We start from the raw sequence: 12155 nt of genomic DNA, 5'->3' as shown, positions 1-12155 counted from the left end.
AATTTTAAGAGCCCCAGAAACCTGTTGAGGATTAGAAGTAGCTTTAGATGTGAAATGAGTGTTAAGTATTAGTAATCGGGAGATTAGGGCCCCGGGGACAATGGGAGATAAACAACTGCAATTAAGGCAAATCTGCCAGAGTAAACAAAATTTAGCAGAAACAGATGCCCTAACCATTTTGGGGGATTGATTGGAGGGCACCGAGGAATCGATTTTTGTCTTGTTTACACTTCCAAACCCCTGTGATAAACTGGGAGGCTAAATATTTCATACCGCCTGATTTTAGTTAATTTTTTTGCGGCTCCTCACAGTGGGTCTGCTCTCTTCTTGCAGTGACCAGGCCCGAGTTTATGCCGCCGTCACAGGGAGCAGCTAATTGCCTATGAAGGGCCCCTGTGTTTAAATGGGCTTGACAGGAATTTAAATTTTGTTTCAATCAACCTCTGTGCTCACAGCCTGCTCCAGTTTCTAATTTTTAAATTAAACATGGTTTTTTTTCCCCCCCTTTTTTTTTTTTTAAGCTGCGGCCTTTCCACCGGAGCTCGGCTCCCGGTGCAGGCAGCTGCCGGCCGCTTTATTAAGGCAGTAATAGCCAAGCACGCGGAGCGGCATCCGTGGAAAAGTTCGTAGTGCCATAAACGTGCATCTGCCTGCCCGCCTTTAATGGGAGACGCCGGGATACGCGCTCGGCTGCTGGAAATCCGAGCGGCTCCGGCAAAGTCGGCTCCGCCATAGGGAAACCTGGCCAGGGGGGTTCGCCAGCTCCCCCGAGGAAACGGTGACATTAAAATACAAGTCGGGGAATGGCAGTGTTCGTGGCCCTGTTCATTTGTTCAGTGACCTTGGGTGAGATTCAAAGGAATGTTTTCTTCTGGCCAACTAGTGGTGGTTCCTTTTTATTGTTCTTTTCTGTGTCTTTAAAGGGTCTCTATACATGTATTCGTATATCGTTTCGTATCAGTACTTTCTTTCTTCTCCCAGGACACGGTGTGTTCATACCTACTCATTTAAATACTTGTTTTATTTTTTCTGACCCCGCCTGAGTATGTTATCTTGCAGTAGACCTGAAAAGTATCCGGGCACGTGGCTTGGTGGGATCTTACTGAGAATATCCCAGGATGTTTAGAAACAACTTGTTCGGTTCCCGAGGTGCTGGTGTGATGCAGGTTGTCTCATTCCTCCTTTGCTTCCCAGCCCATTCCCTTTCCTGGCGGGGGGCTGGCTCTGTGTGTTAGCAGCGCATTCTGCTTCAAGGTCTGCTGGGCAAATATTTGGGAAATTGTGTGAATCTGAATCGTTGCAGAGGTTTGCTTGTGGTCTTTTTCCCTGTGGATAGAAACCTGTTTTTCAAAATTTAGACTGCTTTTCCTCCTTTTTTTTCTGTTTTTTTTTTTCTTTATTTTTTTTTTTTTTAACTCCAATTCAGGGAAATTCTGAGGCCCCACTTGAAGGAGATACTAAATGAGCTTTCAGCTCGTTTTAGGCCACCTCTGAGGGGGACATCTGCACTGGTGGTAGAGCTCGATGAAGTTGAGGTTTGGGGTGAAGCTCCTGATCCCGCAGCGATTTGAATCCTTGTCGCAGGGAGGATTTGAGCGGATTTGGAGTGAATCCGAGGGCGATGCGCTCCGGGACGCTCCGGCCCAGGCTGGAGCCGGTGCCGAGCAAACCTCTTCCCAAACCTGCCGCATCCCCGCCACGCTGCACCAGCCGTGTCGCACTACGGATCTGCTCATGCTGTCGACAGCTTGCTAATGTTGACGTACTCCATCAGCCTTGGGCCACTCTCTTCCTCTTCTGCAGCTCTTCCTAACCTTGGCAGCGCTTGCAAAAGCCCATTTCAGTTATATTCTGGTTGCCTTAATTTTTTTAAGCGTCGTCACGAGATGTACCTTCGCTGGGAGTTAACTCCTTCCGTTAGCTTGAGCACACGGGGACGTGCCAAGCTGGTTTAACAGCAGAGATCAAAAACCAAACTGCCGTGGAAAGGATGATCTGCAGATGGGCAAGTCCACTCCTCTACGCCGCAGCCAAAACCGCAACCCTGCGATAAATTCGAGACCTTCAGAAGTCCAGAAGGAGCCCAGAGATTCCTGTGTGCTGTGGGAAGAGCAAAACTCCCCCTGCCATGGGCATGTAGGCACATCCATCCACATGGCCCACCCAGGAGCACAAGAGCTTCCTGAGGCCTGTTTTTAGAACCAAGAACACATCATTCGGCCATGGTCCATGGCCAAGCTTCAGAGGATGGTGTTTTGTCTTTTTATTTTTTTGCCCTTTTTTAAAATCTAGATTTAAAATCATAACGGGAGATTTATATTCCAGTTTGAAAGTGCCACTCCAAGACTGTTGGCTTAAAGTGCTGGAGAGGGACAGGCCACCAGGGCTTTCCCTGTGGCTAGCCACGGAGGCAGGAAACTCAGGAACGTCCAAACAGGCACAGAGGGAGAGTAGTGACACGTGAAGCGGTTCTTCCTCTTCGTCCACCCGTTGCGCCTGGGAAATGTCATTATTTAAGGATAAATTCTGTGAACTGTAGCAGTCTCTGTGATGCCTCAGCCAAAACACTAGAGCAGCCGAAAATCACTTCCCATTAACTTGACTGCACAAAAAGTAAGTGCCTGAACTTTTTGCAATGGAAAAAGTTAGTCTAAAAACACAGAAAAAATACCTCTCTCTCCCCAAAAAAAGAATCCTTCTCAAAAGAAAAAATAGTAGTAAACAGAGAAGCTAGTTCCAAGACTACCTTAGTAGAATTATTCGGTTTTCATTTTGCCTGATCCACTTTGAACCATCTTTTCACCATCTTAAATATCATCAGAAAGAGAAATCATTAGTGTGCTAATCTAGATAGCCATGGTGCTAATGCTGACCCAGGCTAATCTGCCTTTGCAATTTCAAGAAGTATGTTTGACTCCTCTGAAAGTAACCTTAAATTGTAGTCTTGTAAGAATTCCAGAGCTGTATCCTTCACTCCTTCTCCTAATGAGGTTATGACCAAATGCTCATTATAATTGCTTTAGACTCCTTTTAATTTTCAAGCTTATTAATCATAAGAAGAGTTATTTAAAATTGCATAAATTAATCTTAGATTAAAAGCCCATCAAAGCCTCGAAACAATTAAGAATAAGTAGGATTTCCCTGGGGCAGCAAGTTTTATTTTAATAGTGTAGTCAGGTGGATATCAGAACATTGAAGTATGGTAGTGATTAATGTATGCAAAATTTAAATGAGAGTTTTTAAATGGCAAATCTAAATCACATATTGACCTAACTGTAGGCTTTAACTGCATTGTCTGTCATATATTTAAACTGTTTGGTAATCAACATTTTAATTACAATGTATGTTAGGGAGGCCATGCGACAAACAAAACTCACCCCTTTCCGCCGCTCGGTGCGGAAGGGTTTTTGCAGGCTGGGGCTGTGCTATTAACAGCTCCAAAAAGGGAATGAGGAAGGAGAGCAGAAGCTTCAAGGAGACTGGGGATACCCGATTTCGCTTGTAGCTGCGTGTTTGTCCCTGTGTTCAGGTGTTCAACGCTGCTCGGGGCAGCTTCTCGGCCCCTTTTTGGTCCCCGCCGTTCTCTGGTCTCCGCTGTCGGTCCCTTCTGCTCTCCAGGCTGGCGGAAGCTGCAGGAGGTGCCTTTGTGGACGTGGGGGATGCACGGAGCGGTCCTTGCCTCGCGTGGGCGATGCTGTGAGCACGGGAAGCCCAAACCCGGAGCTGCGAGGCCGTAGGAGAGGCGGATGCTTCCTGGACAGGTTGGCCGGGATTCGACCTACGCGGTGCCATCGCGGCAGGGACCACGGGGGAGACTCCCCTGCCTGGGAAGGAGGCTGTTAGGCAAGGGGACACCTTGCTGGAGGTTTTGGGCACTGGACAGGGGCTCTCTAGGCTCCCGGCCGCTGCTCTTCAGAGCACTGAAACTTCCCTGTTTTGGCAAGGCTTAGCTGCCGTGGTCAAAAAGCACCCTAAAACCGCAAAAGTAAAGCAAGGGATGCAACAGCCAAATTGCACATAAGTAGTGTCTTGCAGGGTCTTTTCACCCATTTACCTATTCCATTTCTCCATGGACCACTGCAAATATCTGGGAGCTTCCACTTTTTTACCCCAGTCTGTCCTTAGTGAGCACTGGCAGTGCCTGATGTGTGGGGCAGCCCACGGGCACTCGAGACCCTTCGCAGCCCGCGAATTAGCAACAATTTGGGAGTCAACTCTAGAGTATTGGCCTGAGGATTCCTAGCTGCTATTCCTGGCTGTGGGAGCAGCAGCCGGCCTCGTGGATAATTAGAACAGCGTTTAGTTGGCTCGTCCTTGGAGGCAGAAGCTCTAGATGTAAAATCCTGCTCTACCAGAGGCAGCAGGAATGAAATCTTGCAGCAGGGACGCGGGGCCGGGGTGGACTGGGTGCTCGAGCACCTCATCTCTCCACGGACCGTGGTGGGACAGTTGCAGAGCTGGGGTTTGTGCTTGTCCTTTTGGAGCTTCTGCTCTCATCCCACCTGGGAAGGGGAGGAATTCCTTCTGGGATGTGTGATGGGAGCTGGGAATAACCTGGAAACACCGGCAGCAAGTGGAGAGCTAGCGGGGACGAGAGCACAGTCCATAGGTTGGCATCCAAGGTCTCGTCTCGCAGGACCGCGGAGCCTGGGCTCCTTTGGCCAGCTAGAGCCCTGGTTTCCTGCAGGGATTTCCTAGGGCTTCGGCTCCTGCGGATGGGGAGGCAACGTGAGCAGGGGTTAGGGAATGGCTGGGAAGGAGGGAGCAGCTTTCCAGGGCTCATCCTGTTCTTGGGAGCGCTCGGAGCTGCCACGTCGTGCAGAGGAAGAGCCCCGGCTGGCGCCCGCCGTGCCGTGCGGCACCGGGAAGCAGGGCTACGTCCTTCCAAATATTGCCTAATAAACTGCTGCCCAGGCTGCTCCCTCTCCCTTTCCCGAGTGGCATCGGAATCGCGTGTTAAGTGGAGAGTGAGCTTCCCTTAAAGCAGCCTGTAGCCATCAGTAATATTTATTTTCTCTATTTGTTTTAAGCCTGTGAAGACTGTGGTTTCCTCCATACTGTCCTGATGGAGCCCTGACCAGCAAGCGTGCAATGCCCCTAGCCCTAATGTGCCATTAATGATAGGTTAATGTACAGTATAATGTTTTTTGGACTATGGGTTCATTACACTTCTGAGTGCAAGGTCCTTCTGCAGAGCGCCCAAGGTCCCATTGCATTATATCATGCAATAAAAATACCCTTTTCATATCACACACTAATAAACTGTATTTGAAATGCTGTCTAAGGGCACTGCCATCGTCTTGATAGTCTGTGCCTGCAACAGTTGGGATCCTTTTATTGTGTTTTTTTGTTGTTGCGCTCAATTCAGATTTTTTTAAACAAAATGCATAATTTGTCTTTGCTTCCTTGTAATAAATGGGGGACAGTCCTTCTACTGCACGGTTTGGGGAGGGTTTTACAGCAGAGGGCACTTGAGAAAGGGCCTGTTGCAACCCACAGTGGGGCTGTTTGGCCTCTTATGGGGCTCTAAGGGTGCTGGATAGTCACAAGCAACCTAAGTCCCTGCGCCCCCTTCTCTGTCCTTCCTTGCTGGTGCAAGTTGTTTTAATTCCACATTTGGGGCTGCAAGCAGTTCAAGACCCCCTATTACAGCAATTTCTCAGGAATTGGGTGTCCCCCGAGCAGGTTTTTGCTTCCTCCCTGCCTTGCACTCGCTGCTGGCCAGGACACACGTGGGCAGGACAGAGCTGCGCAGCTGCGGCGCCGCCGAGGACGCAGTATAAACCTCATAGCAATAACCTCTGGGCAGCTGAATATCCAAAATGATGACATCTCCGACCTGGGGAGAGTGCCGCGAAGCAAACGGCTGAATTCTAAGGGTAGGCAAAATTATGGAACTTTTACCCTTGAATAATGGCAACTTAATTGACTGGGCTAAATGATGGATGGTCTGTGGGCAGTGAGTTCGAATTGCCGGCGCAGCGTGCTCGGGGGGACAGTGCCCTCTTAATTTCATGTCAGATATTTAAATCATTTACATCCCCCTCTGCGAGGTGCTCCCCCTTGAAAGAGTTAACCCGTCCGGCGGGACCCCGCGCCTCGAGAAACCTACCCTTTATCAAGGGAACGAGATGAGACAAGTTCATTTAAAAAGCCTGGTTTGTCATTGTTTATCTAATTTTCCGAGTTGACACACAAAATCAGGCTGCCTGACACTCACTCAGGCCTCGTCCTGCCTGACCTTTTCCTCCGTGAGCGGATCCGTGTTCCCGGCAGCCGCCTTTTCCGCTGCGGATTGTTGGGACCACCGGGCCGGGCAGAGCCGGGACGTGGGATTCGGCAGAGCTGTCTGCCAAGAGCTTTTCCATGTATTTTCTGCTGCTCGGGTGCTTTGGACTTATTGATTAACAGCGATTTTTAATGCTGAGTGTTTGAGGATCAGCAAGGAGGTGGTTGCTACTCCGGAATGCAGAGGTCTGATGCCGTAGGGATGGGATCAGCACCGGTAGGGACACGGAGCGCAGTGTCTTTGGGTGCCTCTTCCGAGCATCCCTTCCCACAGGGAAGTGCTTCCCGCTGCTGTTAGGCCTATTGGCCTCGCAGCAAGTGCTCCTGGTACCAGGACCCTCTGATCTTAGAGGAACTGTCGCTGACAGGGCATGAACAGAGTCTCCGTTACAGGGATTTTACCAAGGAATGTTTAACATCAGTCCCTGATTGCCAGTTTGCAATGAGTGGTTGCTCATCAAAAGTTCATTAAAAGGCCTCTGTGTGTCCTCAAAATGAGCCAACTCGGTGGCATCCAAAGAAAAGAAGCGGCTTGCAGGCCGTGCCGGGAGGAGAGCAGCATCTCGGCAGCGCGGTGGGAAACCTCCCCGCGAGTGCAAACACGTTGCAGACCTCCAGCATGGAGTGTGTTCTCAGCATCACCCTGCAATCCAAAACGGATCAATACCAGGGTATTGGAGTGCGTTGCCTTGCTCGTGCTTGTTCTAGACCGTGTTGCTAACTGTTGAAGCGAGGTCTGTTGACAACGGTGATTTTTATTTGTTGCTGAGACTCTCAGAGGCCGGAATTTGTGAGTCGCTAGTGCCCAAGCTGTTGCTTGGTTTGTTTTTTTCTTTAAGTGACAACTTGGCCCTATTCTGCAGCCTGGACGTGCGTTAGGTCTGGAGCTGGGCAGCTGTGTTTCTCCCCTACCAATTTCGATTTTTACCCATTTTTTTCCCTCCTTCCTTCCTTTCCTCCCCATCTGATCTCCCTGTCACTTTTCTCCATTGTCCCCAGGGTGAAAGGCACCGGTTTCTGATGAGCTGATTTTGGACTGTAAGAGTTGATGGCTGCAGCACTCTGGGCACCAAGAAAGGGGGATTAGGGGGCTGGATGTGAGATTATTTATTATTATATGGTGAGACACTGAGAACAACCTGTGAAGGAGTTGCTAAGAGCAGAGCTGACTGCTGCTGGCGCAGCCACAGAAATTTGGGACTTGGGGGGAAGTTTAGCCTGTTTTCCCTGCCACATTTCAGGGTGCGACACCAAGTCCAAATGCCCTTAATGTTGTTTTGTTGCATTTCCTCTTCCTGCATGTGAGCAGACCAAGGACAAGCTTGATAGACTAGCGCCCTATCCACAAGGATGTTTTACTCTTTGGCCTGTGTTTATTTTGCAGTTGCAGACATGACTGCAGTGGCAAGACGTTGCGGAAGCAGCTGTGGCCCAGGGAGGTCAGGTATTAGACGCAGAAAAGTGGTTTTGGCCTAATTTCAGCTCAGGCTGGACCTGGTACGTCCCATGACACTCCTGCTCACCTGAGCCTGTGTGCCAGGGTTTGCCAAAACCATCTCACTGGGCACTGCAGACTTGGCTTTGATGGACACCGCTGTTCTCACATTCCCCATAAAAAATAAAATAATCTAGTAAAAAGTACCCCTTCTGCCTGCGAAAATTCCTCCCCAGAGCGATACAGTTTGAAAACAAAACAGTCATCGAAACGCTCCAAGTTAAACTTATTCCTGGGGAGCAGAAGGAGGGCGGAAAACCCCTCGTTTTGGTGAAGCCCCTCACAACACAAAGCGAACGGGGCCGCGTCGCGCCCGGCGCGTCCCGCGGCTTCCCCGCGCGCACGAGGCGCCTTCCTCTGCAGGGAGCCTCTCCGTCGTAAAGCAGATTCATGGCAGCAGCGGCCTGTCTTTAATGGCTTCTTTTTTAATTGCCCCAATGCATCTGCTCCTCCTTGTCTGTGGGCTCTTGATTGTTTTTGTTCCTAGTTCTCACTAGTGTCCTTGAGTGTTGTTTTAAGAGGTGAAGCTGCTGTTCTAGGCTGTGTTGCTTGTCATAGGCCTTCCCTGTGCTTTTTTGCACCCTCAAACAGCAAAGGGCTGTGCAAAAGACCCACGTGCTGATGCTCACGGCGCTCACAAGAGGGCAAAGCCCTTTCTTCCCTTCCTAACCATGAGGCTGAGGGAGATGAAGCAGCTCCATGAAAGTCGTGCTGGAAAGGAGATGGCAGCTAGGGAATAAATGCCAGGACTGCCGCCGAGCTCTCCGTTGTGCCGCCTCCTGAAGTGTCTTCACAGGGAGGAATCGGGTGAAAAACAGAATTTCAAATCCAAATTTCAGATGGACTCTGCTAAAGAACACATTAAAACTCTAATCTACGCGGCGTATCTGGAGTGGGTAGTGAAGAAGAAGAGGGTGCCGCCTCCCTCCGTGTCATTGCTAGTATTAGACATTCAAGACCACAGTAAAAGACTTCTAATAGCCAGGTGGTGGGGGGAAAAAGACATCGTCCATATGCTCAGCACCGAAAGCATCTGTGTGCTTAAACACATCATTTTAAGAGCGTTCATCTTGGTAGCAGCGAGCTCTATGCTGCCCTCCTCCAAGCTCTGGGGTGGGATCGTGGTACCTCTGGATGCTCCTCTTCCTTGGTGGCCCCTTTCCCAGGCAGTGACTGTGTTGGGGAACAAACACATCTACCAGGATGGGGAATTCGGAGCTCCCTGTCAAGCCTAAAGTTGCTGTTTGCAGCTAAGAACGGTGAAAGGAAGCAATTTGCTTCAAAAATTTGAATATTGGGGGAAAACATCCATTTATGTAGCCGTTACGAAGAGCAAACTCAGAAAGGTCGAATGAAGTGGCAGGCAGCAGCTGCCCACAATTTCAGAGAGATAAAATGAAGGGCTGGCGGTGGCAGCCCCGCGGGAGGTGCTGGAGAACCGGAGCTACTCGGAGCTGGATGAAGTGAGTGCTGGGAACAGGGGATCTGCTGATGTGATCCGTGGTGGGGTGGGCAGTAGCAGGAGCATCCCAGGATCTGCTCCCATCCCGGCAGGAGAAGCCCCCCATGAGCGATCCTGCCGCGGGACCCGCTGGGGTGACACCGGTGATGGATGCGAACGGGGCTTGGTGCCGGGGAGAGGGGAACGGCGATGCTGAGAGCTCCCGTCGCATCTGCAGCTCCGTCCCACGGCTGGTACCCCGGCGGCCTCCCGAACACCCGGGGTCGGTGCAGGGAGATAAAACACTGGTGACACTGCGGTTCCTCCTGCACTGGTGACACTGCGGCTCTCCCACTGGTAGGTCCTGCTCTCCCACTGGTGTCTCGCTCATCTCGGTCACTGCTCCAGCATCCCCTGGCCCCTTTCTGCAAGGTCAACTGGGAGAGCAAGTGACCTGGTTCCATGTTTTTTATGGTTCCATGTTTTTCATGGTTCTGTGTTTTGAAGAAGGGCTCTCCACGTCTCGTACGGTTGGACTTGATCATTACGGTTGGACTTGATGGTCTTGGAAGTCTTTTCCAACCGTAACGACTCTGTGGTTCTGCACTTCGGTTAAAGGTTTTAGCCGAGTTTCCAGTCCCACAAAGGGCTGAAGCAAGAGCGTCTCATGCTCCCATTTTTTTTGTGTCATGGATGGCACGTTTTATTCCTGTGCCTCCTGCATTTGCTGGCCCCGGGCACAGAGTGTTTTGTGGCTTCGAGCGGGCACTGTGAGGGTTTCTTAGCTCTGTTTAGCCCAGCGCTGCTTCCCTGCTCCGCTCGGTGCCATCCTCGCCCAGGCATCGCTCCCTGCTCCACCCGCCCATTCCCACCGCTCCGGGCGCGCTGTTTATTCCCACCCGGACGTCACCGTCGCCGGTGGCTCCCGGCACAGCTATTCCCGCTCTTCCCAGGCACCGTTTGCAGGAACGGTGAAGTTCAGCGTCGCAGAAACCAGGCTGCTTCCGACTGGTTTGGAGCGGAGGTTTTCATCATCCGTGATGGTTTCTCCTGGCGAACGCTTCCTTTCAGCCATTTATATAATTGTGGTACTGTGGATTTTTATACTTCATTTGAGATTCATCCGAAGATGGCATGTTCCCATCTCCAGGAATGTGGCCAGATTGGGACATGAGCTGGCTGCCGAAATTGCAGGCCATATTTTCGCTTCCTCCCGAGGTGCTGTTCTGGTTTTGTGAGGTGTCTGGGACGCAGCTTCCCCTGTCTGCAGTAGCCATCGAATTCACAGGCGACAATATTTTATATTTACCCTTCTTTCCATCATACTGTAATTTCCTGCAGTAGCTTCTCATGGAGCCTCATTTCAGTTGTGTTGAGATTTTCATTTCTTTGTCAACTCCTCACTCCAAGTGACACCTGCTAGGATATAGGTACCTGCCATACGGAGCACCGGGAAGTGCTGCAGGACCCTGGTGCTGCTACAGCTACAGGCACAAAAATCATGGGCCAGGGGCACGGGAGGGATGCCGGGTTTTTAGGTGATCTGTAGAACTGTCCATTATCACAGAATCATGGAATCACAGAATGCTGAAGGTTGGAAGGGTCCTCTAGAGATCATCCAGTCCAACCCCTGCACACGCAGGGTCACCTAGAGCACGTGGCACAGGACTGCGTCCAAGCGGGTTTGAAGATCTCCAGAGAAGGAGACTCCACAACCTCTCTGGGCAGCCTGTTCCAGGGCTCTGGCACCCTCACTGTGAAGGAATTTTTCCGTAAGTTCCTGTGGAACTTTTGGTGCTTCAGTTTGTGGCCGTTTCCTCTAGTTCTGTCGGTGGCCACCACTGAAAAGAGGCCGGCCCCATCCTCCTTATGGCCTCCCTTGAGGTACTTACAGACACTGCTCAGGTTCCCTCTCAGCCTTCTCTTCTCCAGCTGAACAGGCCCAGCTCCCTCAGCCTCTCCTCACAGGGCAGATGTTCCAGGCCCCTGATCATCCTTGTAGCCCTGCGCTGGACTCTCTCCAGCAGCTCCACATCCCTCTTGTCCTGTGGAGCCCAGAACTGGACACAATACTCCAGATGTGGACACAATACTCCAGATGTGGACACAATACTGCAGATGTGTCCTCACCAGGGCTGAGCAGAGGGGCAGGATCCCCTCCCTTGACCTGCTGGAGACGCTCTTCTTAACGCACCCCAGGATCCCATTGGCCTTCTTGGCCACGAGGGCTACATCCCTCATTAAGGGCTGAGGGACGTGTGAGGTTTCCCCCACCACAAGTCAAGGACACGGGTGTGAGTGAGCGCTCACACCGGGGGTGTTTCCACATGCCGAAGGGCACGGTTGGGTCTCACCCATGGACGGAGCAGGTCGGGCTGTGAACACGGTCACTCTTCGATGCCCAGAGCAGAGGGCAGTGCTCATCAACGAGAAAGGGCTGCACAAGGGGGGAGAGAAGACTTAAAACTATGAGACCACAAACCTTGACAAGGAAACTGGTGGAGAAGTGTGTTTGTTGGAATATCTTTCTACCAAAATACCGCGTAGTTGAGCAGCCTGGCAGGTCATGCTAGAGAGGAGCTGGACCAAAACATTGTGAACGAGTAGAACATAAAAACTGTGTTTTCCAGGAGTGCCAGGCTGCAGGCTCAGTAAAGCTGTCTGAACGGAGTATGTGGATCACACGGATCCCGGAGAAAGTCTGCTGCATGGAGCAGGCTGCTGCTGCCCTTGTGCCATGGTGGTCACAAGGTATTCCGATGCTTTTCTTGGGAAAATAAAAGTTCCGTACTAATTTTGGGGTTGTTTGTCTGCAGGGCCACCCCTTCATCGTGCAGTACAACGACGGCAACGCTGAGGTCGTGTCCATGTGGGTGTGCAGGATGCTGGAGGAGCGGCGAGCGAGCCAGGGCGCGCAGTGAGCGCGGACAC

At 51.1% G+C, this 12155-nt stretch overlaps 1 protein-coding gene across 1 annotated transcript in view; it reads left to right on the top strand.

The window, feature by feature from the left end:
• MAP2K5 (mitogen-activated protein kinase kinase 5) overlaps positions 1 to 12155 on the top strand; it is a 120302-nt gene extending 108147 nt beyond the window's left edge. The window contains exon 22 of the mRNA XM_088533961.1: positions 12041 to 12155. Within this exon, the coding sequence (XP_088390087.1) occupies positions 12041 to 12145 (105 nt within the window). The 3' untranslated portion in view covers positions 12146 to 12155. The remainder of the gene's footprint in view (positions 1 to 12040) is intronic.

This window comes from Tinamus guttatus, unplaced genomic scaffold (genome assembly GCF_059628265.1).
Source record: "Tinamus guttatus ecotype Peru unplaced genomic scaffold, ASM5962826v1 Tinamus_guttatus_pri_ptg000004l, whole genome shotgun sequence".
Lineage (NCBI taxonomy): Eukaryota > Metazoa > Chordata > Aves > Tinamiformes > Tinamidae > Tinamus > Tinamus guttatus.
The sequence above is the reverse complement of the archived record's forward strand: the minus strand, read 5'-3'. Positions and strand labels throughout refer to the sequence as shown.